The sequence below is a fragment of the Ambystoma mexicanum genome, chromosome 7q (genome assembly GCF_040938575.1).
Source record: "Ambystoma mexicanum isolate Mex_15411 chromosome 7q, UKY_AmexF1_1, whole genome shotgun sequence".
In the NCBI taxonomy this organism is placed as follows: domain Eukaryota; kingdom Metazoa; phylum Chordata; class Amphibia; order Caudata; family Ambystomatidae; genus Ambystoma; species Ambystoma mexicanum.
In genome coordinates, this window is record NC_090941.1 from 1,003,849,019 (window position 1) to 1,003,876,262 (window position 27,244).

At 47.6% G+C, this 27,244-nt stretch overlaps 1 protein-coding gene across 1 annotated transcript in view; it reads left to right on the plus strand.

Annotated features, from left to right (window-relative positions):
* The window catches only part of PGM2L1 (phosphoglucomutase 2 like 1), a 1,482,539-nt gene that overhangs the window by 843,167 nt on the left and 612,128 nt on the right, over positions 1-27,244 (plus strand). The window contains exon 8 of the mRNA XM_069640198.1: positions 9,087-9,184. Within this exon, the coding sequence (XP_069496299.1) occupies positions 9,087-9,184 (98 nt within the window). The remainder of the gene's footprint in view (positions 1-9,086; positions 9,185-27,244) is intronic.

Sequence of the window (27,244 nt, forward strand, 5' to 3'; positions counted from 1 at the left end):
GGTCAGCGCGGCTTCTCCCTCCTCGGATTCTTTAGGTCCTGTGGCGACTTCTGTTTGTGAACCACAACCCCCTCGAAGCCCTCAACGTCACAGGGAGCATGAGAGACTGTGCTTGCAAAGATCTATCAGCTGCTTGAGACAACATATTGTGCTATTTCAATGCGCCTGAGGCTGCTACTAGTGGAGCGGGAAGAGGTTTAAAAATAAGTGGGGGCTCAATCTGTGACCCTCCTTGAATAGGAGGGAACATGGTCCATGCCTATGTAGCACCCAGTGCATGATGACTTAGCCACCCCCTGGGAGAGGGGGCGCACAGCCCATAGAGGCACAACAGATTTTCTCAACCCCAATGGTCCCCATACCCACTCCCCCCTGATGCTGAGTTGTTATCAGACAGTGGCTGGTGTGTAGGCTGGAGAAACACTTGATCTCTAATTGGTTTTAATGCAGATCCTGCCCACGGAAAACTCTGACCCAAACCGTTAATGGGCTTATCCCTGGAATAAGAGGGTACTGAGGTATTCGCTTGAGATCCCCAAGCATGTCCCCCTTGTGCTAGTGTATTCCACTCTGTTCCTCTGGCTAGGGTATCACCATGGGACGTTACACCTCCAGAGGTAGAGGCCTCTACAACCTCAGCAGAGTTAAAGTGCAGGTCCTTAGATCTCAATTTGTATTTAACCTCAGGTTTTTTAAGTAAAGTTCGGAAGAACTTTTTCAACGCTTGTCTGTCCTTATTGGGCACCAATATGTTTTTTGACTTCTGTAAATGTTTATCAGATTTTCTGAGGAATTGCGTTAAAACATTCTTCCCTACATCAATGGTTGCTGATACAACCTTCACTGGATTTGTTAATCACCCCCATTATGGAATTACGGAGTCTGTGACAAAGCCGCCATGGGCAATCAATGCAATCACAGAAGAATAACCGCAAGGAGGTCCATGCAATTTCCGGAAAACACACTCCCTCGCTCCTGGTGACAAATCAATATACTGTCCTGTCCGCTCGTTTTGAAGTACAAGTGTAGGAGTAGCTATTTAAAAGGCGTTGACTGACCTTCGTACTTCTGCAGAAGGGGCGTTACTCATCTAATCTTCTTTGTTGGCCGTCAACTTGAAGCCCCAATCAGCCGTGGGTCCGCACAACAGGGAATCACCTCCAGACCATGCATGAACACTTGGAGAAAATGTCACCTACTATACCTACGTTCTACGTTCCTCAACAAAATCCACAAAACTCTCAATGGCCCACCCGATAGAACCATAGTTTATCACATCAGTACTTTAGCCACAATCTAAATATTCAGACTTCTTCCTGAAACCATTAGTTCAAAAAATTGAATCCTAGTTTTTTTCCATCAAAAAATGTTTATTGCCTTAATGAGATCAACAGGAAACTATATACAATAGGCAGTTAAATAAGAACACATCGAAAACCTAAAGCCATCAGGCCTGCCAATATGTAAATCAAGACGAAAAGAAAAGGAGAAGGGGGGGAAAGCAAAGGAGGATCTGCAAGACATACAAATCATATTTAAAAGACACCAAAAGCGTTGTACAACAAGTGGATTTTTTTATCTTTGACAAAGAGCGTGAGGTTCTGATCAATTTAGATATAGAATCCTTGTATATGCGGATTCTGTAACAAGCATCAATTGAAGTGGTTGAGCAACCCCCGCTTAACTCACAACCTAAAGAAACTACAGATGTACTGACCTGTGTGACAACCTTTTCTGATCTCTTTCAATACTAAAAGCATAATTAAACGAAATTGGTGCAAATGCTGTAATACAGCTGAGAATTATTTACCATCACCGATTTTTGCATTAGGAAAAAAGTACCATTAGTGATATAGTCATGAAAAACGATGCTTCCGACAAAATGACACTTGCCAAATCAGAGACAGAACTATAGTGCCTAGAACCTATAATTGGACACTATCTATGCAAAAAATGCATTGTGTGGCCAGACCGTAAAAAATGAGTTCTATAGATATAGGCCTGAGGAACCCCTGGATACTTATACTTTACTTTACGAGCTGTGACTGTGAGGAACCTTGGGGCGTCCTAACTTCCTTCGCCCCGATATCCACTGCGTCTGCGAGTGAAGAGCAGAGCTACCGACAACCCACACCAAGGTTCACAGAAACCAGCGTTACTCGGAGAGCTCCTGGGAAGAGTGCGCAGAGCCGAAGTACGCCAGGAGAATGAAGAAAGCGGACGCCCAGAGGAGCAGCCGAGGACCAGTGAGTGATTTGAAGGAAATACCCGTATCGGGCCACTCCTGGGGCTACTATTCAGCATACGGTAATGCTCGATGATCTGAAATATATGTCAGGTGATGGTGAACTCCGATTGAGGGGTGTTTTTGAACATCGAGCAAATGTTGAACTTATGAGTAAAGGAACTTGAGTGTAAAGCAAATGTTATTGAATACCAAACTAAAGGAAAGCTTTGAGCCTGCAAGTGAAATGAAAGCAAGTGTGAAACACAATAATGAACATTCAAAGACAAATGTTGAACTTTATGAATAAAGTCAAAAGCAAGTGATGAGCACTTAGGAAGATTGTGAAAGCAAGTTGGTGGAAGAGAGTGAGCACCACAGAGTGAGTTGTGTGGAAGAACACACTGTGGCAAAGCCAAGAGACTGTCAAAGAGAATCCAAAGTGCATGTAAACCAAGGCACAAGTGCAGTGAGAAAGAAACCTGTATGGGCAAGAAGACCTAGGGTTATCGGTTGCGTGATCTGTGATGGGTGGACCGTGTGGTTTGACAACTGCGCCTAGACAGAGGAAAACCCTTTCTGGAAAAGCCAAGGAGAATAAATATAAAGAATCTCCACTTGTGAATTAGATTGCTGAAGTGAATGCAAAGATAGCAATCTGTATAAACTGTTGAAGAGCCTAAAGGATTATAAAGACGACCTGGAACTGGTTCTGAGAATTAAAAGACTTTAACTGATTTTGAGTTTGCATGCTAGGAGAGTGGACATCTTGGGGAAGGTAAACCTCTAGACTTTGTGAACTGTGTTGTCGCCTTGGGCAAGGGAACCCTGAGGCCCTTTTGGAACTGTGGTCTCCTTAGGGAAGGGAACCCTGAGGCCCTTCTCGAACCGTGTTGTCGCTTTAGAGAAGGTAATCCTGAAGGCCTTTTCAGAACTGTTGCCTTCTTGGGAAAGAGAACCCTGAGACTTTAGGAACTGTGACGCCTTAGGGAAGTGAACGCTGAGCACTTTTCAGAAACTGTGTTGCATTCTTGCGTAAGGTCAACCCCAAGCTTTGTTGAACTGCTTTGAACTTGGGGAAGGGGAGCTGGAAAGTAAGCTAAGAGCTAGAAGAATCTCAGAACTTTATTTAGAACACTATTTATTTTGTTGCTGACATCCCTACACATTGTTTAGCTTTAGTTGTGAGGGCAATTGTAGGTTTTGGACACAGACAGACTTATAAATTGAACTTTCTGACTCAGACTATCCTTAGTTTCTTTAGATAGGGAAATCCCACCTTAGCATAGGGCAAGTTAGGCCCTATACCATCCTGACATTTAAGTAAATAAAGGTGTCTTGTTTGCACCTTGAATCTGTTGTCCGTTTCTTGCTTCAGGATGCATTTGCAGACATAACAAAATGTTATCTACATGATCCCATGCCCTTGTCGGTTAAACTACTTTGGCAAAACCACAAGAAAGGTAGCGATAGAACACAGAAGCTGTTTAAAGAATAACATTTTAACAGCCCCTGTGGTGAAACACATTAAAGAAGCTGCCCATAACTATAGTAATTTCAAATGGGCAGTTCTAGCCGAAGTACGAGGCAAACAACAAAATGTTATAAAGACCAAGTTGTTAAAACTGGAACAGAAATTCATTTTCATGACCAATAGTCACACACATGGTCTCAATGAATAGATTGAATGGCACATAATTGTACTATAACAACGTTCATAACATATAAGATCTCTTCTGTTTCCTATTATCCGGAAGGAGGGCATGTTTGTAAGCACAGGTTTAATGCCATGACTAATTTTCATAATTTCCTCTATCTTAAAGACAATCCAGAGACAAGATGCCAATTTAGACTCTGAAGTAAACTTTCCATTTGTGATAAAGGTCTTGTAATATTGGTCCACACGATTTTAATTATTTGGATAATAGTGAAACTATCATACGTTGACGAATGTACTTTTACCTCGTATATTTTTGTTCCAGCAGTATTGATTTAATCGTTTTGAACGATCATGCATGAATAAGCCCTTATGATGTTCTAAGACGACACAAATACGTCATTGCATGAGGTTGACGTAATGATGTCATGACGTCAATTAAATTCGCATATAGAAATAGTGACCACCAAAAGGTATTTATGTTGTCTCTAAACCCGTCCCGTGAATCCAGGATAACAATACTAAACATTGGGGGTAGGATTGTTAAATCCATTAATTGGAAATCTGGAACTTTAAACAGGACCTATCAATAGTCCATTATCAATCTATAGATTTGGACCAAACTAGATTTTTATACTCTTTTCTTGATAGTCATACCATCAAGAGGAAAGTGATCTAGCCCAACAACTACACAGACATTGCTTTGTAGCAGTAGATTGGACTTGAGAAAATCCCAATTCCAGGTATTTCCATACACAAACATATATACAGTTGCCAGTATACAATTCAGCAGTTTTAATAGAGTATTTGTTTTGTGACTCTATATATAGGTTTGACAGGATTTTTTTTTCATTTCCTCGTTAAAGGTGACAGTCTAACTACCTAACCCTTACAAACAACTATGAAAGTAATTAATTCCTCTAGACATGACAACATACAATTCTGCTATGATGTTGCATACATAGCAACTTAGATATTTTTTTAAAAATTATTTACTGCAATACGCCTTGGAAGATGTTATGTTTCCAGTTTATATTGGGAATCTACATAACTTAGAACATATATATACAATGAGGAATAGATGAGGAATAGATGAATTCTCCTGAAACAATATTACCATTGGAACAAAAATGAGCATTGATTGCTATTTCTTAAATATCTTAACACAAGGATTCTTAAGCACTGTTTTCCCTGATGAATGTCATTATTGAATTAATTGACAAACATCTTGTTGATTTTCTGCATGTGTGATACATAATTTGCCCCATCTGTTGGACTAAATCGAAGTATTGTGCATTACGAGTATGCCGGTCTGGAAACAAGGGTGCCGGTAGCAATGTACCGGCACCCTTCTTCGGACCAGCAACTACAACTCTGCCTGCTGGAGCAGATGCACCCGGCAGGTCTGACCTTCCTGGGCGCATCGGCCCCGGTAGGCAGGGTTGCCATGGAAGCACTGGCACCACTGACAACGGTGCCGGTGCTTCCGTACACCCATTCCTGTGGAGTCCTATGGGACTTTAAGACCAGTCCCGCTGTGCGCACACTCCACAGTAAATTCAACCAGCTGGGTAAATAAGCCAAAAGATAGCTTTGCAAGGATAACACGTTTTAATGATATAGAATATAAATGCCAGCAAAGGACTCTGCTGCTCGAAGCGCTCTGGCACTAACAGTTAAAACATAATCTAAAAAAGGCCCATGGCGTCACAAGTATACAGTATAAGTTGGGGCCACCGATTGGCGGGACCCTACACATGAGCCTGCTCCATCGGTGATGCCAGGCGGTAATTGGATGGTTTGTGTGCCGTCGATCAGTGTCCATGTGGGTCAGATGGGCTCATCCTCGCAGTGAAGGTCGGGTCATATATTAGTACTTTGTTGCTATTTAAACCAAACATGCAAAGCCCTGAACATTAACTCCTTGTGGCAGGCACCTGGGTGGCACAGGAAGTGGTGCCAAGGGAAGGGGAAAATAATAAACAGTCATGCTGACCCACACATTCAGGGCTTCATTAATACCGCAGTTCACGTACTCGACGTCCCCACCCTGGGGTTTGATCTTGAATTTATTCCTCCAAGTACCTCGTTTTACATGGGGTGTAGGTTGCTACACAGTAGAAATATTGTCGCGCATGCTTAGATCTCCTGCAGCCCCTTCAAGGAGGGTTAGGACCTGGGGGGTCACGTTCAGGTTTGGGAATACAACGGTGTAGTGGTCGAGGCAATGGTTTGAGGCCGGCTCTGGCCAGGCAGGGTGGGGGTGAGAGCCCTCCTGGCAGGTTAGTGGAGATGAATGGGACACAGCGCGGAGCCTGGTGCTGTCTCTTACAGGGCGCATTCCGTTAAAGAAGATACTAAATATTCGCAACACTCAGGGGATTGGAGGGAAAAGGACTTCCGTGGGAACAAGGCTCAAGCGGAGCCAACATGGTGTGCAGTACTTGGACTTTGTGGACCTATGTGACCTAGGAGTGTGAGCAGTGCGAGCCTGCAGCTTGTTCTGTCTGTGCCTAATACAAAATGGAGTTGCAAGTTGTGTTGCAAGTTTCTAGTGCTATGTGCCCTCTTCTATTTGCTGTGGGGCTGCTATACAGGGCCTGACGGGGTTGATTGCTCCCTTTATTTCACCTCATAAGGTGTTCGCCGTATTTGGAAGCGCCTTGGAGGGTGGGATAGACATCCCAACAGACTCCACAGGAATCGGGCACAGCATGTTCTGCCACCTGATATCTCAGCCCGCTGGGACGTGTAATGTCCCAGTGGCACTAGGATCCCAGGCGGCGGATACAGTGTTACCGTTGGGTTACCGCCAACCTCTTAATGAGGCCCATTGTGTTACATTGTGAAATTAACTTGTAACAATACACTTGGGGGGTGGAGGGGATTGCTAATCGGTTTGGGACGACAGAAGGGTAACTTTCGGAGTATGATTAATAGTTGCAATTGTAACAATCTGTTATTTTATTCTCCTTTTTATATATTTTTTGGTATGTGTCTAAAATGTATCAAACAAAATAGGTTTAAAAAATATTACCACTGAAAAATGTGCTGGATTTCACTTTTAATTCAACATTTACCCTGCTACTTTTCTGTAAATGTTTATCAAAGTAACCAAGGAGTGTAGGGCCATTATCTGGAGTCCTGTACTTTAGTTAAGGAAGTTGAGGGTAAAATGACTAAAACCATTGACTACAGAGAATAATTGAGAAATGCTAGATCTTTGAGGGAAAATTCCAAGAGCCCTCGAATAGACTGAATTCAGAAGTGTTGCATTCCCTAATTTGGAGTACAAGTTTCTAGGATCAGGCACCCTACACTGAATTGACAACTGTTTCACGCGGGACTTTGTCTCCAGCTTCCAGACTTGAATGCCTTAGCCAAAGTTCCCAGTGCGATTTGTCAAAGAAACAGAAAAACAAAGCACTGAAACCTGGAACTTATTGTGGCGATTAATTGCCACGACGGAAGGTTTTCAGACATTAATGGCCTGCTAAGCAGAGGTGATATACCTGAACAAAGCCAGGTCCCTTACCAAGATCTAATGGACTTTACCCACCCGTGAAAGCCCTCCCTTCCCCCTGCATTCTTTGGGACCATTATCACAGGGTATATGATAAAGGTACACACAAAAAAGCAAACCGAGCCAGTGAAGCTCACGTGGGCATAGTGGCATGGCACAAGTCCACTTCGCGCGCACCAGAAACAAAGTCATAATAGGAGCAGTCCTGTTTGGGTGACCGAAATACACCCCGCCCTATTTCTCCTCTTCTCCGTGAGTCTCTGGAAGATGGTATGAGCAAGTCATTGGAGAAGGGTGAGAGGTTTCTCTGGTGAGGCCAAAAAGGAAAGCGCTGCAATGTTAACTGGGCACAAAATAATCTAACCATGTTGTGCTAACTGGGCATTTTGTAGCATGGCACTGCTGTTCTAATTGGGTGTTATGATATCGATCCTCCCTGTGCTAACTTGCTATTATATCAAAGTATTTTCTGGTATTCGCATCACATAGCAGGTATAGCTATAATACTTCACATTTTGCCATTAAAACCCTAGGTAGTCGCACCATTACAATCCAATACCAAAGTATTCCCACCATTGTCCTGGATTTTCCCAGCTAGCATAGCAATGTCATGTTGTATCCCCAGTTAGCACAGCATGGCCAGATCCCATTATGGACTGTAGTACCTGGTTTCTTTGTGCCCACTTAGCACAGCTGTGTTCTATTCCATTATGCCCATTTTCCAAAGCATTGTCGGAATAGTTGGCTGACAAATGTGGGAGCAAATGGAGGAGCAAGCAGATGAGTTAACACTTCTGTTTTTCTAATTTGAGGAAGTTATGCAGTGGGGTGGGAGGTTGGCAGGATGGAAAGTAGGGTGTTGGAAGGGTCATCTAAAATTCTGGTAACCGGGTGTGTTATACTTGCAAATCTGCTTTTTGAGCTTGATTGGTGGCGACTGACACAATGCTAATGCTTGTTAAGCGTGCGCCCACTGACACGGATTAACAGGGCTCAAGTGCTAAAAATTAAAGTGGGGGGACTCATCAACAAACGCAGTTGGATGTGACATTGCCAGAAATTAGCATATTACGTTGAAATATGCACATGTCATTACATTGGCTTTACATAACCACCCAAATTGAAAAGGACGAATGGCATTTGCCTTTCATAAAATCAACAAACACACAAAACCAAGTCAGGATATTTTCTTCTAATAGTGTTTTTGAAAACGTTAAAGGTGTACATGTTTTAAACTCCAAGAACCAATACAAATGTTTTCCCTGGTACCAAAATAGGATATTTCACAGTTAGTTTATTTTTCATCAGGTTATGTAGTGCAGCGAGGAAGTGTCCGGCCTACAAATCTGACGACTTCATACAGTCAAAAAGGACGTCCAATGTTTCTCTTTTAGCTGGGGGGGGGGACTGAGTCCACACTCTGAATAAAGTGGGTGGACTCCGTCCCCCTGCATGTAGCCTCCTCGACTTGAGCCCTGCGGAGTAAGTGTCTTGAGTTGCAGAGCCACGCTACATATACTTATTGATTAATTTACTAATTCCCTTATTCAATGACCTGCTTTTGGACTACAACATTTTCTCAATATGTGGCAAGCTTTTATGATCTAATGGCTCGTCCTAACCTCCAAATGTTCAAAAAGGTTTCTCAGAAATGTTTTAATATTTATCTATTGCTCTTTTAGGAGTTGTCCCTGAGGCTTGCAGAGAAAGAGGGTGCCAGAGTGGTAGTAGCTACTGATCCTGATGCAGACCGATTGGCAGTGGCAGAACTTCTTGAGAAGTGAGTGTCTCTATTTTCACAATGATTTATGGATTGAATCAAGATGTTTTGGGGCACTAGCCAAAACTGCATTTCAACACTGCCATTTTGTAGTTCTTATTGCAGAACAGATGTGTTAAAACACGAATTACACAGAAAGCAAATGCAGAGTAAGGTATGCAAAGGGTGACGCAAAATGCGTAGTTAACCTTCCGGATCTGTCCCTTTTCTTAAAAATGTGTAAGCCACATTCACTGAAAAAAATGAGTACGTGACCCTATTCTAATGTTTCTCATTTTAGACAAGGGAATGTCTTTTTACAGAAAGAGATCAACATTACATATTGCTTACATGTCAAGTTCCCATAGAAGAGTATGAGGGGACATTTGTACATAATTCAAGATTCATACATTTTTATACTGTATATCTAAATATATACATGATATACTTAGATGTGTCATATATTGAGAGGTGTACATTACATATTGAACTATTTACACTGATATACATACATTGGTTACTGAGATGCATATACATTATATTAAGATACATCCAATATTGGAGGCGCTGTTGAGCGTACGTAAATCCTCGGGAGCACGCATAGAAGAATTCAGCAAGAAATATAAAGAACCTTGTGTGTTGAAGATGGGATTTGCTAAACTGCTACCCTTGTGCCATCTGGATACTTATCGAGGAAGTGAATAGGATTACCTGCAATTAATGGGGGTCCGCCGGCAGACACTACATTTTGCTCATTAAGGGACTATACCTGGGAACAAAAAACCTCATCATTTTTGCAGATCCGGTTCCTAATAATAAGGAATTCCACTTGTTGCATTATATCCGGTTTACTTAGAAAAATGTGGTCACTGTCTGACTAGACAGTTTAACCCTTGTGAGGAACTGTCAGAAGTACATACCCAGAGGAAGACGGATGACTACCAAGCCCATATTACGACACATTGTAATTTGCCCCTGAAGAATTTCCCGCAAATAATGTTTGTGATTAACAAATGGGAATGAAACATGTTGGGATTGTTGTTACTGTGATATTAATTATGACAGCAGTATTCAATTACTGATGATTAGTACTTGCCGATAAGAAATTTCGATTTCGATTAAAAACAGCAAGTAGTACACTAGACACAGGTACTTCTAGATCAAGACCGAGTCGAGTGCTAGTTCATAGTTTGTGTAATTTTTTAAGTTGGTTATTTTTTATTATGTTTTCGGTTTTGAATGTTTTTTCACTTTTATCTAACTTTTTATCTGCTTTTAGGTCGTTTTATGGCGTGGGCCCTTTAGTTTCTATATTTTTGTGTTAGTAAAGGTGATATTAGTTTTTTTCAAAAACACTAAATTGGTCTTAGAGGAATTGTGGGTTTTCATCTTGTTGATGTTTAAAAAATAATTTGATTGTATGCATTTTGTGTATTAAAATATGATTTACTGATTATTACTAAAAAAATAAAAAACTTTTAGAGAGTTTATAATTATAAAATCGACTCTCATTTTTGTAACTTTCAAAGAATTGAAGTAGTGTCCACCTGGTTGGGTAATACTGACAGTCCCTTTTAGTTTGGGGTTGGCCCCCATGCTATGGGTCCATGACCGTGTAGGTTGTAGCACGAAGAGGTGACAGGACTTCTTTGGAAAAAAGTTATTTATTGAAGGGGCATAGTCCTGTCCTCTGTTTGAAATCAATCCCCAGGTCCTTTTTTAGTCTATAAGTACATTACTTACTGAACTATATTCACTGATATACATACATTGGTTACTGAGATGTATATTTTACATTGTAAGAAGCTCACTGCTTCCGTCAAATCTGATTTCTTATCTATTGTACGCTCTTTTGTGATCCAAGGAGATTTTTCCTCCTGTATACCAATAAATATATTAAGGTATATACATTATGTATTTAAATAGATTCACGCTATACTGAGATACATCATTGAATACTGTGTTGCACGCTAGGGGCATATATATATATATATTTACTGTGCACTGAGATGTATCCATTGTACATTGAGATGTATGTACTGTATATTGAGATGCAACTATATTGAAATGTAGACACTGTATACTGAGCTATATGCATGGTATAGTGATGTGCATATACATTATATTAAGGTACATCCAATATGTTTTTGTGTATATATGTATTTCTGAGGCTTGTGGAATCTGCTTAGATCACATTCTGTGCATATGCCAACATCTAGTGGAAGCTACAGAGTATTACTGTTATATATGTACACACAATATATATATATATATATATATATCACTGAAAAATGTCTGTTAAAGGATACAAACCTGTGGAATTAATAGAAAACACGTGGTTAAAGGATGTTATGGTTGCAAGGTAAAATGGAAAAACCAAAGAAATGTGCCAGTTATGGTAAGCTATGTGACCATAATTCGCGCCACCACCATATACTGCTAAGACTAACAGCCATGACCTCAAAGATGACATCACAAATGGCATTATTGATGACATCACTGCCAAAAACTGCTCTCCTTATGTGTTGAGCATCATAATCATTACTACAAGGCCGCCACCGCAGACCCTGTAATCTATAGTATATATTTATTTTACTCCTCTGTCCCGTCTGCTTTCCTCCATACTTGTGGAATATTCCGTCCTTCGGGACTGAACCGAAGCACCTTTTGGTAGCATCCAAAAACATTGTCCTTTTCTCCAGCATGGGGTCTGGCATGGATTCACATGCTCATGAGTATTCCCCCGTTGTCAGGCTGGGAATCCTCGGTAAAGAAAAAATCACTGGTCTCTGGGGCATACTGCCCCCAGCCAATGACTGCCCTCTCCCTAAGCCCCTCCCCTGGCAGCCATCCTCAGATTTTTACCCCACGTTCAAGTGTTGGGAGTCCTCATGCTATAGCTCTCGAGCTTTTACTGCGTTTTGCGTTTTTTCAAAGAGTTTAATCTAATTTTTTTCAGTCAATCGGGCCTCAAACTCCACCGTTTCTACTTCTGATCAACGGGGACCCGTTTTGGAATTTTCTACGCCCCTCAAGGGTGAAGTTCCGTCGAGTTATGCTTCTTGGAGGATTACAGAAGATCTGAGGCCTACCTCGTGGACATGGCCCTGGACAAGGGGAGCTCGACGCCCGGATCCAGGCTGTTCAGGAACTGCCCTGCGTGCGGTTTACAGAATGTTTTCAAGGCGGATGAGCATTCGAGATGTCTCCACTGCCTTCAAGAAGACAAAACACACGTGGAGAAGGACTGTGCATTTTGCAAGAACTTGTTGGAACGGACTATGAGGGATTGTCGGATCAGTCTCGCCAGCTGGCTGGAGAAGGGCCCAGCAGGTGAGAACAAGAAGACGTCTGAGCGGTCTTCTAAGTCCTGTGAGGGCGCCCCGGCGACGGGGGCCCAACAGAAGGCAAAGCACCGCGAGTCCGCGGGCACCGGGAGTGCGGAATGGTCGGGCTCCTCAGCTGCCAGGAAGGGCGCCCTTTCACAACGCCATCAACCACGAGTCAACGCTCCGACTTGCTGAAGAGAAAATCCGAGAACCCGGGTAAGCTTCTGGAGAGGTCCCGGTCGATCTCGAAGGAATCAGCCAAGGGGGAGCGAGGCGGTGACCCTCCCCCCAAGGTGAAGGCCTCAAGCGTGCCCAAGGTGGTGAAGGCCTTGATTCACCCGGCTAAGGCCTCTATAGAGGGAGTTGTGGCGGCCCTGGCGAAGCCTGTGGAGGCTACCCCAGTGGAGGCGACCTCGGGGCCCAGAGTTTACCTGCCACCACAGAGGGAATCCTCTTTTCCGCCCATCGACAAGACCCCCGTGAAGACCCCCGGTGGAATATGAGGGGGGGCGGTGGTCGTTACGGACACGGATACAGCCTCTGAGGAGGAGCTGGTTGAAGTTATGAAGGGCCTCAACAAGAGGTTTGAGGAGGTCCGGTCCCACGGGAGGAATCCCGAGGAGGCAGGCGAAGAAAGCGACGGTGGCGCCGACAAGGCTCCCGTGGAGGAGAAGCAACCATCGCGCCCGTCGCAGCCAGTGCCTGAGCCTCAGGACAACTCGGTGGCCATTTTGATGTCAATCCAAACCTTATGCATGGAGATAAGGATGAGGTTGCCTCTACCCCCAACGGACGACCCAGCAGAACCGGGCCTGTCAGGAAGCCCTCCAAACAAGCGGAGGAGAGTTCATCCCCTCCGCCCTTCCAGCCCGCTCAGCCTTCATCTCCTTCCCATGATCCTACGGATGACACGGGAACAGAAACGGCTACGACGGGGACGGATGACGACGACGGTGGTGATGACGGGATTGGCCTTCCATCACCACCCCCTTCGGCCTCCCCGCCTGACAAAATTGGCTCCTTCCATGCCATGATTGCCAGGGCATCCAAGCTTTTCCAGCTCTGCCCCGAAGAACAGAAGAAGGAAGGCTTCCTCTATCAACGGCACAAGGCCAAGAGGAAGACTGTCTTCTCGGGGCCGTTGCTTGATGACATCTGGGACGAGGGACTTGCTCTCCTGAAGAACCCGTCCACGACGCCTGCCAAGAGGGATCGGTATGAGAAGTAGTACCGGGTCCCGGATTCTGTCCCTTTTGTGCCTTAGGGCACAGCGGACCCTGGATTCGGTAGTCTCGGCTGCAGCGAAGAAGAAAGCAGCGGGGGCAACGGCTTCAACTTCAACCTCCCCACCGGACAGCGAGGGAAAGAAACTGGACGCCATGGGACGGCAAGGCATCTCGTCTGCGGCAGCGACAATTAAGGCAGCCAACGCCCTAGCGATTGTGGCCCGCTACGACAGGGAGTTGTGGTACAAGATCGCCCCCCCCTGCTGGACTTCCTACCGGACGACAAGAGGGCGGAGGCCCTGGAGATCCTGTAGGAAGGTGAGGTGGCGTCGGACCACACCATAACGGTGGTCACGGACATTGCTGACACCGGGTTCTGCCAGTTGGGCAATGGTGTTTGCCTTCGACGGCGGGGATGGCTCAAGGCAACAGATTTCCGCCAGGACGTGCAAACCAGAGTTTTGGACATGCCCTTCATCGGGAACAACCTGTTAGGAAAGACAGTAGATGAGTCACTTCAGGCCATCAAGACCGACACGGAGACGGCTCGGGCCTTGGGAGTTTTGAAGCAACAACGGCCGCCCTTTCGGAACTCCGGAGGCAAGCAAGGTGCCTCCAAAGGATTCGGCGGTGGTTCCTCTACGTACCGCCAGGCAGCCCGTTCCTCGTCGCAAGAGGCCTACAGAGGACGCGCAAGTCAGGAGGATCTCGTCGCCGTTGCTAAGGAGGCCAGGGCGGCAAGGCTGCCTCCAAGCAGGACTGAACCGGCCGTAGCGTCGTGCCCCCACCTGAGCACCCCGGTGGGAGGCCGGCTGGCGAAGTTTGTCAGCGTGTGGGAGTCCATCTCCACCGACCGTTGGGTGCTGGATGCCCTGGCCCACAGGCACACTCTCGAATTTCTAAAGAAGTGCCCCTGCATTCCTCCCGTGGTTAGGAAGGAAAATCACGTCTCTCAGCTGCTGTTAGAAGTAAGGGCGATGCTCAAGAAAGGAGCCATCGAGCTCGTCCCAAAGATGCTCCGGGGCTCCGGAGTATACTCAAGATACTTCCTCGTCAGAAAGAAGACAGTCGGTTGGCACCCCATCCTGGACCTGCGTCGGTTAAACAAATACATCAAGGCCCAGAAGTTCTGGATGGTCACCCTCCAGCACATGCTGGGACAGCTGGAGGAAGGCGACTTCCTATCGTCGCTGGACTTGGAGGATGCTTACTTCCATATCCCCATTCTAAAAGGACACCGGAAAAGTTTCTCAGATTTGTAGTCCAAGGACGGCACTACCAATTCAAGGCCCTGCCATTCGGATTGAAGTCTGCGCCCAGGGTATTTACCAAGTGCCTAGCACCAGTGGCGGCACGGCTGCGCCTGCAGGGGATCCACGTTTACCCCTACCTGGACGATTGGCTCATTCGAGCAAGGACAAGGGAACTCGCCATCAAGCACACAATGAAGACCGTCCCAACTACTCACGGATCTGGGATTCTCCATCAACTTCCCCAAATTCCACCTGGTTCCGTCGCAGCTCGCACTGTTTCTGGGTGCCAAGCTTGATACAGTGGCACGATTGGCCTCTCCGTCGGAGGAAAGGACAAAGGCCATCCTGGGCAAGGTGCAGCGCTTGCTGGCCACGGACGTGGCCAGGGTGAGGTCCATCAAGTCCCTTCTTGGCATGATGTCCTCTTGAATCTACCTGGTGCGCCTATGCAGGCTGCGGATGCATCCTCTACAGGAGTTCCTCGACGCCCGTTGGATGCAAGCGGAAGGCAGTTTCGAAGACAAGATCCCGCTCAACGAGGTCTTCCTCCAAGAAATTTGGTGGTGGGGCACCCGCGCGCATCTCGCGGCGGGCCCGGACTTTCAGACCCCAGCACACCAGGAGACGGTGACGACGGATGCCTCCCTGGAGGGATGGGGAGCGTACACCGGAGATCTTCACGCGAGAGGCCTTTGGCTCCCGGAGCAGAGGTCACTCCACATCAACATCCTGGAGCTCCGTGTTCTGGGCCCTCAGGTCATTTCTCCCGTCCCCCAGGAGCAAGGTGGTGAGGATCTTCACCGACAACACCACCACAATGTTCTACATCCGGAAGCAGGTTGGAACCAGGTCCCCGGCCCTTTCCAAGGAGGCCCAGGATCTGTGGCATTGGGCCGTTGCCCATGGGATGTTTCTGGTGCCCTTCCATCTAGCAGAGATAAAGAACACCATTGCCGACTCACTCAGCATGGAGCTGCGCTCGTGCCACGAGTGGGAACTGCGTCAGGACCAAGTGGATCGACTTTTCCGACGATGGGACAAACCCCAGATCGACCTGTTAGCGCTGGCGATGAACTCCAAGTGCAAGAGGTCCGCCAGCAGGTTTTCCCAGCCGAGGAGCATGGGCGATGCTTTCTCGTTCCCCTGGGACGGCCTGTTCCTGTATGCGTTCCCCCCAACCCCCGTTGCCGTTACTACTGTCACTCGTCAACCAACTCAAGAGGTTCCGGTGCAGGATGATCCTCGTTGCACCGGCGTGGCCGAGACATATCTGGTTCCCGGACCTTCTGGACTTGTCAGCGTCCCCGCCAGTCAAACTATCGACGGGCGCAGATCTTCTCTCCAGAGAAGGAGGCGCCATCCTCCATCACGATCCGGGGTCGCTGAACTTGCAGGCCTGGCTCCCGCGGCACTAGAGTTTGGAGGGTATGATATCCCGGCGGACTGCAATGAGGTGCTTGCAAAGGCCAGGGCATCCTCAACTCTCAAGTGCTATGGACACAAATGGAGGAGGTTCTCTGTCTGGTGCCGTGCACAGAAGATAAACCCTCTGCGAATTACGGCCCCTCAAGTGCTGCCGTAACTGCTGTCACTGGCCAACGCAGGGCTGGCTCATGCCTCCATCAAAATACATCTAGCGGCGATCTCCCGCTACACCAGAACTACGGGACGATCATATCTGTGGTCTCATCGCCTGGTGAAGAAGTTTATGAAGGGACTGTTCCGTTCATTCCCGCTGGTGAAGGCTCCGTTCCCGGCGTGGGAGCTGAACCTGGTGCTGACCAGGCTCATGGGGGCGCCTTTCGAACCTCTGCATTCGGCACCGTTGAAGTTCTTGTCGTGGAAAACAGCATTTCTTGTGGCCATCACCTCCGCACGACGAGTGGGAGAGATCCAGGCCCTATCCTGCAAGCCTTCATACTTGACTTTTCACGAGACGAGGGTGGTGCTGAGGACGCACCCCCCCTTCATGCCCAAGGTGCCGTCGGACTGCCATCTCAGCAGGCCCTTGATGTTACCAGTTTTCTTCCCGTCGCCTTTGTCGCCGGCCGAGAGGACTTTGCACTCCTTGGATGTAGCTAGAGCGCTGAAGTTCTACCGCAGAGTTTTCGGAAGACATCACAACTGTTTGTGAATTTTGGACCTGTGAACTAAGGGAAGGCCCTCTCGAAGGCTTCCATTTCCAGATGGCTCTCCGGCTGCATCATGCACTGTCGCCGGTCGCTGCTACCACGGCGTTCTAGTCTGGTGTACCCCTGCTGGGCATCTGCAGGGCTGCTACGTGGAGGTCGACACACATCTTCACGAGATTCTACTGCGTAGACCGGAATCCAAGGAAGAAGTCCAGGGTTGGCCAAGCAGTGCTGCGCAACCTGTTTGCCTGAAGGTGGGCCTGGTGAGGAGGTAAGAGATGCTTAATGTTGAGTTTATTTAATGCTTAATGTTGAGCCTTGCCACCTCCCGTGGTTGTGCATGTGTGTACTGCTATGTATTCTTATATTCATGAGCATGTGAATCCATGCCAGACCCCATGCTGGAGAAGGAACAAGTTACTTACCTGTAACTGTTGTTCTCCAGCATGGGTCTGGCATGGATTCACATGCAAACCCTCCCTCCTTCCCCTCTGTGGCTCTTCACTTGGTCCTACTGCCACTTTACGTGCTACCAAATCTGAGGATGGCTGCCAGGGGCGGAGTTTAGGGAGAGGGCAGTCGTTGGCCGGGGGCAGTATGACCCAGAGACCAGTGATTGGTTACTACTAAGAAAGACTAAGAAAGACAGATTAGAAACAAAACTGATACTGATTTATTCGAAGGGATTGTCCTCCTTATCTTTGATAATATGTTTCCAGCTTGCTGGCCAAGGAAATTTTTTTGTTAGAGGGCGCTGCGCGTCGACGTCTGCGAGTCGATGTCCCTCAACGGCCACCGTATCGGCGCCGACGTCACCATGCCCATAAATAGCCACGTGCTGCGTCCGTTGCTCAGTTCCGTTTTTCCGCACTTCGTGGGGCCTCGGAACGTCGTTGCTCAGTTCAGTCAGGACAACTCTATATCTACTCGAATAATACCTACTCGTTCTCGATGGCATCTTCATCGGAACCGACGACGCTGTGATCCGGCTTCAAGAAATGTCGAGGCTACGGTAAAAAAATGTCGATAAAGGATCCACACAGGATCTGCTTGTGGTGCTTGGGATCCGAGCACCATTGTTCGGAGTGTGAGGACTGCATGTTCATGACGGCGAAAGCCTTGAAGGAGCGCAAGGGGAAGCTCGAAAGCGGTAAGTCAAAAACCACCTGGAAGGTTTCTTCAGCTGAGTCGAGGCATTCGTCTACTCGCCGTCGAAAACATTCCCATTCTAGATCTCGAAGTAGCTCCCACCATTCGTCGAGATCAAGACACTCAAAAAAGAGACGTCGAAGATCCCCTTCCTCGTCGTCTTCTGTGTCCCCAGAAAGGGTCTCCTGTCCCTCAAAACACAGCTCTCAAGCTGAGTGGGAGGAATTCAGAAAGAAAATGTTAAGCGTCTTCGAGAACGTGGCCTCGACCCCCTCGAAGACAGCTGAGGGTGATACCCCGGGTGAAAAATCCAAAAAATCAAAACGCCGCGAGTCGCAGCACCCGACTAAACATTCCACCCGAGAGCGCATGAGCCTTCGGGTAAGAAGGCACCATCTTCGCCGTCGTCGAGGATTCCTTCGACGCATGGATCGGCGCCATCAACGCCGTTGTCGAAGGGTTCCTTGACGCCATTGTCGACGCCGATGAAAGAGAAGACCAAGGCTACTCCACAGCCAACGGTGATTCCAAGGGCCTCCGGCACGACGCCGAGACCGTCGTCTATGTCCTCGAGTAGGATCCCGACCCTTTCGAGTTCTTCGAGACCCCTTCCAGTTTTTTCGATGCCGTTCTCGGCACCTTCGAAGCCTGTCACATCGGCGTCGACGACATCGACGTTTTCTCGCCCAATAATGACGAGTTTGGCTCCTTCTGCCTTAGAGATGGGTTTTACACCATTTCAGAGGTCAGAGTACCCTGGACTATCTTCAATTTATGAAGAGGGGGAAGATTCTGACCAGGAAACATTTGGGTTAGACAGGACCACACTGCCTATTTCAGAGGATTTTACCTCTGAGGAAAGAAGGCTGAAGGACCTACAAGAGTCACTACATGAGGCAAGTGGGTTGGACACTTCCCCAGAAGTGGAATTTGTTAAGCCAGACCCAGGGGAGCATGCCAAAACACCCTATAGAACCCTTATGGCAAGAATTATTGAATTTATGGGTTGGTCTGCGCCTTCCCCTGTTTATCAACAGGATGATTTAACAGGCATTTTAGACAAAGGTCCACAGGAGGAGCCTGTGGTCCCCTTCCATGCAGCCTTGCAAAGGAAAACTACATCTAATTGGGAAACTCCTGAAGTTATCCCTGCGGTCAATAAAAGATTGTCAGCCAAGTATAGGGTAGCGGCTGCTGACCCTGAATACTTATCAAAACACCCGACTCCAGAGAGCCTGGTGGTTCAAGCGGCAACTTCATCTAGCAGTAGGACCGCTTACCCTACTGTCCCACAGGATACAGATGACAAGAGGTACGATTCTATGGCGAAGAAAGTCTTCTCTGCTTGTAGTATGGCGTTGAAGTCCATCAACTCCACCTGTACGCTCGCCAGGTTCAGTCACACACTATGGGAGTGTGCTTCATCAGCGGCTGACTGCATACCCGAAGGAGAGGAAAAGGAAGCCTTCCTTAACATTATTAAAGAGGGCAAAGATGCCATGTGCGAATCACTTCAAACTGGCATCGATTCTGATGACAGTATCAGCAGGGCCATGGCGGCAAGTACAACAATCCGCAGGCATGCGTGGTTGCGAAAGTTTGGCTTTGCTCCAGATGTACAGGCCAGACTTTTGAATATGCCCTTTGACGGCTCTTCACTATTCGGAAAAAAGGCTGATGACAGTCTGGAAAAGTTACAGACTTCTAAAGCAGCAGCAAAATCTTTAGGAGCTGCTATCCACCAAACTCCTTTTCACCCCTCAGGAACCTCTGGGAGAGGAAAGTCCTTTCGCTATTATTCCGCATTCGGGAAAGGCAGAGGACAGCCGGCTCAAAGAGGCCAAAGGAGATCCACCTGAGGTGGACGGGTCAAAAGTACTAAGGCCGCAGCAGCAGCAGGTGCCTCTTTACCCTTGGCATCTGCATCAGCCGCCCCCAAACCACTCTGAGGCCTTTCCACACAATACACCTGTAGGGGGCAGGTTAACTCACCATCTGACGGAATGGCAGGCTATAACGTCAGATGCTTGGGCATTGGAGACAGTTGCCCAGGGTTACTGCCTACCCTTTCTACACATCCCTCGGAGTCATCCACCGGGGAACAGCTCTCTAAAAGTTCCAGATTCGCTCCTCTTGCGGGAAATTATAGACCTGCTAGAGAAAGGTGCCATAGAACCGGTACCTGTAGCGGACAGGAACAAGGGCTGGTACTCCCCCCTACTTTCTCATACCAAAGAAGGACGGAGGACCGAGACCCATCCTGGATTTACGAGAGTTGAAGTAGTTCCTCAGGAAGGACAAGTTCAAGATGGTAACTCTCTCTGATTCTTCAGGCCCTCCAGCTCCAGGATTGGCTGGTATCTCTGGACCTTCTGGATGATTATTTCCATGTGCCAATCCATCTAAAACACAGGAAATACCTGAGGTTCACAATTGGCAACTCGCATTATCAATTTCGAGTTCTGCCATTTGGGCTGACCTCCGCCCCGAGGGTCTTCACCAAGCTAATGTCGGTAGTGGCTGCGAGTCTAAGGAGGGAAGGGATCCACGTCTACCCCTACCTGGACGATTGGCTGATCAGGGCTGTATCTTCGGAACAAGCTCAGATCCAGCTAGATTATGTCTGCCACTTCCTTCACAAACTGGGCTTCTCCCTCAATTTAAAGAAGTCACAGATGATACCATCACAGAGACTCCAGTTCATTGGAGCGGTCCTGGACACTTCCCTGGGAAAAGCCTCGCCACCAGAGGTGAGGGCTCAAGATATTCTACAGATGGTCACCAAGTTTCAAAATGCCCAACGTCTCCCAGCCTTCGACTTTTTGAGGTTGCTAGGCCTAATGGCATCCTGCATCTTCCTTGTACCAGAGGCTCGCCTGAGAATGAGATCTCTTCAGTGGGCACTGAGAAGTCAGTGGTCGCAATTCTCAGGGAGAATGACAGATCTCCTCCGGATTCCGGACAAGGTAGCCCGCGACCTTCAATGGTGGGCCTATCCAGAAAACATCTTGAAAGGAGAACTGTTTTGGCAACCATGGCCGGAGATAACAGTAGTCACAGACGCCTCACTCACGGGGTGGGGAGCCCATGCCAACGACTTGACCATCAGTGGTCGTTGGTCTCCATCGGAGTCCAGACTACACATCAACCGATTGGAGTTGAGAGCGATCAGACTAGCGCTGAAAGCTTTCCTGCCATCAGTACAGGGGAGAAATGTCCCGATAATGACGGACAACACGGTGGCCATGCACTACCTCAACAAAAGAGGAGGCGTAGGATCACTGCCACTGTGCAGAGAGGCGATGCAGCTCTGGTTTTGGGCAATTCGGGAAGGAATCTCTCAATCGGCAGTCCACCTAGCCGGAGAGAAGAACTCGACAGCGGACGCTCTGAGCAGGCAGAGCACAGTCTCCCACGAGTGGGAGATAGCTCAGGAAGTCCTTCATGAGATCTTCGCCCTTTGGTGAACCCCTCAGGTGGATCTGTTCGCCACAAGCACCAACAGGAAGTGCAATCTGTTTTGTTCAAGGAAATTTCCCCCGAGAGGAGCTCTGGGAGACGCGTTGGTAGTGGACTGGGAGTTTCCGCTCCTTTACGCGTTTCCACCAGTCCCTGTTATTCCTCAAATGATCAGGAGGTTGAGAAGATTCCGGAAAACCATGATCCTAATTGCCCTGGATTGGGCCAGGAGAACGTGGTACCCGGACCTTCTAGATATGTCCATCTGCCCTCCAATCCGTCTTCTACTCAAAGAGAATCTTCTCTCGCAGAAGGGAGGTCAGGTTCTCCATCCAGACACCAGAACCCTCAACCTTCACGCTTGGCTTCTGAAAGGGTGAGGTACAAGGATTGGGATCTCCCTTATGACCTCATGGAGGTGTTGCTTTCGGCCAGAAAGCCAGCAACAACGTCTTTATACCGCTGCCGTTGGAACAAATTTTGCAGCTGGTGTAGGGAAGAGAATATCGACCCTTTTTCATGTGGTACACCAACGGTGTTATCGTTTCTACTCTACTTGGCAAACTCAGGTCTTCAAGTTGGCACTGTAAAAGGCTATCTTCAAGCGCACTGCGGAGGAACCATCGTATTTCAAACTTCCTCTAGTGTTACAATTTCTCAAGGTATTAACTAATGTTTATCCCCCAAAACCATTCCAGGTTCCCTTATGGGACTTAAATTTAGTCTTAAACTTCCTAATGGGCACTCCATTCGAACCACTTCAGTCTTGTTCGCTGAGATTTCTCACGCTTAAAACTGTCCTATTGGTAGCGCTAACATCTGCTAGGAGGGTGAGCGAGCTACAAGCTCTCTCCTGTAAACCCCCACATACAAATTTCCACAAGGACAAAGTTGTCCTACAGGTGAATCCTAATTTCCTCCCAAAGGTGGTTTCTGAATTTCATATTACTCAGAAAATTACCTTACCTTTGTTCTACCCTCCTCCCCATCCGGGGAAAGAGGAGGAAAGGCTACACCAAAGGCGAGCTCTCAGCTTTTATATCAGCAGAATGGCTAGGATCAGGCAAGCAGACCAACTGTTTGTAGGATACTCAGGTCACAAGTTGGGACTACCCATAACAAAACAAACGCATCTCCAGGTGGATTATTTTGGCCATTCTGGAATGTTACAAACTGGCAGGGAAATAGCCACCCCAAAAGCTCCGGGCTCATTCAACCAGGGGTATCGCAGCCTCTTCGGCTCTCCAAAGAGGGGTACCGGTCCGAGACATATGTGCGGCTGCCACATGGTCGTCCACACATACATTCACAAAATTTTACAATCTGGATTCCTCCACTACTCAAGAGACCAGATTTGGCAAGGCCGTATTACATTCGGTCCATCCCTAAAGGGATACATAACATTCTCACTCCCACCTCCAATTACATGCCACTGCTATGGGAGTCTATCAAAGATGAGCAATACGTTGGAGGACACAATCCCTTCAAAGAACAAGTTACTTCTTACCTTGTAACGTTATTTCGACGGATGTTCCTCCCACGTATTCCTTATCACCCCTCCCATCCATCCCCGCAGTGATACTTCCCTTGTGGTTGCAGCTTACGCTCCTTCAAGGTCAATTACTAATTCAGGCATGACTTTTCTTATGCTACAAAACGGAACTGAGCAACGGACGCAGCGCATGGCTATTTATGGGCATGGTGACGTCGGCGCCGATACGGTGGGCGTCGAGGGACATCGACTCGGCGGATGTCGACGCGCAGCGCTGTCTACAGAAAAAATGTCCCAGGCCAGCAAGCTGGAAAAGTATTATCAAAGATAAGGAATACATCGGAGGAACATCCCGTCGAAAGAACTTTACAAGGTAAGAAGTAACTTGTTCTTCTTTACAGAGGATTCCCAGCCTGATGGCGGGGAATATTCATGAGCATGTGGATCCATGCCAGACCCATGCTGGAGAACAACAGTTACAGGTAAGTAACTTGTTCTTTAAGTTGGGAGTGAAAGGGAAGCCAGCCAAGATGAGAAAGCGAAGAGGAAATAGTCGTGAGAAGACAAAGGTTACGGATGGCTGAGTGGTAGAGGGATTTGAGGAGAGCAAGATGAGGCAGGGAGTCCAAAGAGGAGAGTGGAGCAATAGAAAAGGTGAGAGAAGACGAGGGAAGAGATTAAGAGTTTAATGGCATGGACGGTGAGGGAGGAACGGATTTTACGAATATTGAAGAGATGGTAGCGACAGGCGCGAGTGGTAAGTGAAATGTGGTAGGTAAAGGAGAGGGAAGATCAAGTGGAAGTGTTGATTGTGAGCATGGGCAGAGATGGGGAGATTAGAAGGGGGCAAGTGAATAAAAGGGGGGGAGTGGAGAGGGAAGCGAGTTAGAAGGAAAGAATAAGACTTCATTCTTATCAGTGTTAAGGGAGAGAAAGTGGGAAGGCATCCATTTTCTGATGGCAGGACGATATATTAAGGTGGAGGTCAGGAGTGAAAATAGAGCAGGAGAGGAAAAGCTGGGTGTCATCAGCGTAGAAATGGTGAGAAACACCAAATGAAGAGATAATAGGGGCAGGAAGAGAGGTATAAAGTGAGAAAAGAAAAGGGCCGAGTACAGAGCCTTGGGGATCACCATAGTCCAGGGGGAAAGTTGAAGAGGTACGGCCGCCCCAGGAAACCGCAAAAGAATGGTTGGAGTGGTAGGAGGAAAGGCAGTTGAGGACAGAGCCTTTGAAACCAAAGGAAGAAATAGTGTTGAGGAGTAAGGGGTGATCAACAGTATCAAAGGCAGCAGAGAGGTTGAGGAGGATGAGGGCAGAGGAATGCTTAGAGTAGCGAGAGGTGAGAAGGGAGTTGAGAACATATGTGAGAGCAGTCTCAGTGGATTGTTTAGGGCGGAGTCCAGATTGACAAGGGGTAAGGAGAGAATGATTGGTTACAAGAGTTGAGAGTAGGCTAAGCGTTCAAGAAGCTTAGAGAGGAATTGAAGGAGCGAGATTGTCGGAAGTTGGATGCGAGAAGGGGGTTAGCAGAAGGTTTCTTCAGGTTAGGGATGATAGCGTGTTTGAAGGTGGAAGGGAAGGTAGCAGAAGAAAGACAGATATTGAAGGAGGAGGTTAAGTAGGGAATGAGAAGAGGATAGATCTTAGGAATTAGACGTGTGGGGAGGGGATCAGAGGGGGCAACAGTAGGATGAGTTTTGGACAAGAGGAGGGAAACATTGGACGGAGTAACAGGAGAGAAGTCAGACATGTAAGCGGAAGGGGAAGAGAGAGAAGGGGGAGGAGGGGAAATGGAAGGGGAGCAGAGAATGTTTTGGCGTAAAAAGAGTATTTTGGAAGAGAAGAAGTCAGCAAAGTCAGAAGGAGAGAGAGAAGAAATAGCTGAGGGGTCCGGAGTAGGCAAGTAGACGAGGGTGAGAAGCTTGGGACTGGAGAAGGTTCGAGTAGTAGGAGCGCTTAGCCGAGCTGAGACAAGAGTCATATAGAGTGGTATGAGAAATAGGAGGTTCGATTAGCCAGAGAGCGTGATTTGAGCCAGCGTCGCTCGAGGCGACGGAGGAGACGACACATGGACAGAATGTGAGGGGAAAGCCAGGGTTGAGAAGGTTTGCGAGTAGGACGGAAGGAGGAGAGTGGGTAGAGTTGATCGAGACTGGAAGAGATAGGAGGACAGAGAGGATAAAGCATCATTGGCCGAGAGAGAAGAGAAGTCGGAGAGAGGGAGGAAAAGCAGGTATCGAAGAAGAGAGAAGGGCTAAAGTTACGTAGATCCCGACGAGAGAAGGAAATGGGGCAAGATGAGGGAGTGGATGAAGGGAGAGGGGGAGTGAGGGAGAAGGTGAGTAAGGCATGGTCAGAAAGATAGTTGGGAAAGGAAGAGACAGGGGAGGAGTAGGTTGAGATAAAGATGAGGTCAAGAGTGGAGCCAGATGAGTGAGTAGGAGGAGTAGGGAGGGGAGAGAGGAGGTAGGAGTCAAGGATGGAAAGAAGAGGGGAAGGTTGAGAGGAAGTGTGGAGATGAAGGTTGAAATCAACCAGTACTGTGAGGGCAGAGGGGGAGGGAGAGATGAGAGAGAGGGGGTGGTCAAGTTCATCATAAAAGGCAGGAGGTCTGTAGATGATTAGAAAGGAAATAGCGTGAGGGGAAGTAAAGGATTTGTACAGGTATTCAAAGGAAGGGAAGGTAGGAGGAAAGACATTTAGGATGGTAGAGGAGGCCAATGCCACCGCTGCGACCAGAAGGACGAGAGACATGAGAGAAGGAGAAGGAGGAGTTAGTGAGAGAGGCATGAACAGTAGAGCTGTGAAGTGGGATACAAGCTTCAGTTATACAGAGGAATTGAAGGTTAAGTCGAAAGAACATGGCCAGAACAGCTTAATTTTTATTGCGGAGGGATCTGGCATTCCAGAGGGCAATATTGATGAAACTGGAGGGTTCGGCAATAAGGGGGTAGATGAGGTTAGGACGATGGAGGGAGGGTTGGGGGGAAGGGGTGAACAGGGGGGGTTGAGCATAGGGATGGTCAAGAGGATAAGAGGAAGGGATAGGAGAAGGGGGAAGAGAACAAAGGGTGAGGCAGACGAGGAGAGAAGAGTCAGTGCCAAGGAGAAAGGGGAGTTGGTAAAGAAGCTAAAGAGGGGAGGGAGAGTGGATAGAAGGAGTTCAAGGCGGAAGGGGAAGAAGGGAAAGGGAGAGAAAAGGAACTAGGGGTTCTAAGTAAGTAAGGTGATTGCCGAGGTAGTGCTGCAGATGCCGTCTAAATGTAGGAAGTAAGCAGTGGCCAGCTGCCAGGGAGACGGATGCAGGTAGGCAGGGTCAAAGCAGGAGACATGGTAAGTTGTTGGTGGGAGGCAGACCCAGAGGAGCGAGGGCAGGAGGGTAGGAGAGGGCACGGGGAGAAATCACAGTGCAGGGAAGACAAGGGTGTAGGGCGGCCGCAGAAGAAGGGAGGCCGGTTGGGTTAGGGTATAGGCCCTCCAAGCACGCTCCACTTGAGTCTCAATCAATCCTTACCCCAGTACACTGGATCGAATCTCAGGGGGAACCACCAGGCTGCTCTTACAACAAGCAACCTGGACCTGGTTCACCCATAACACTTTGCTAAATCAGCGCTATTCCTCTTCTGCAGTTCTCGCAGCTCCCTTGGAAAGTTTGGTCAAGGCCGCGTTGTGGCCCTGCACAGCGAACCCAGCACCCCTGCAGGCCCTCTCGGCCTCCTGGGTTGTCACATAGCAGGTCAGTGGGAGCGCCTGGATCCATCCAGTGCAGATGATGCTGAAGTTAGCTTCTTATTCGGCAGCTTCTTATTAGTGGGCTGAAGTTAGCTTCTTATTCGGCCAGCTTCTTATTCGCAAAATGAAGCTTGCATTCTATGGTTTGTTTTCAATGCGCTGCATCAAATGAGACATGCATTTTTTTGTGAAATTCAACTTGGCTTACACATGTTCACATTGTATTTTTCACAACACTTAACAAACTCAAAAAATATAATTTCAGTTCAATGCAATTCTACTGAGATAAGTCACAATGAGGAACTT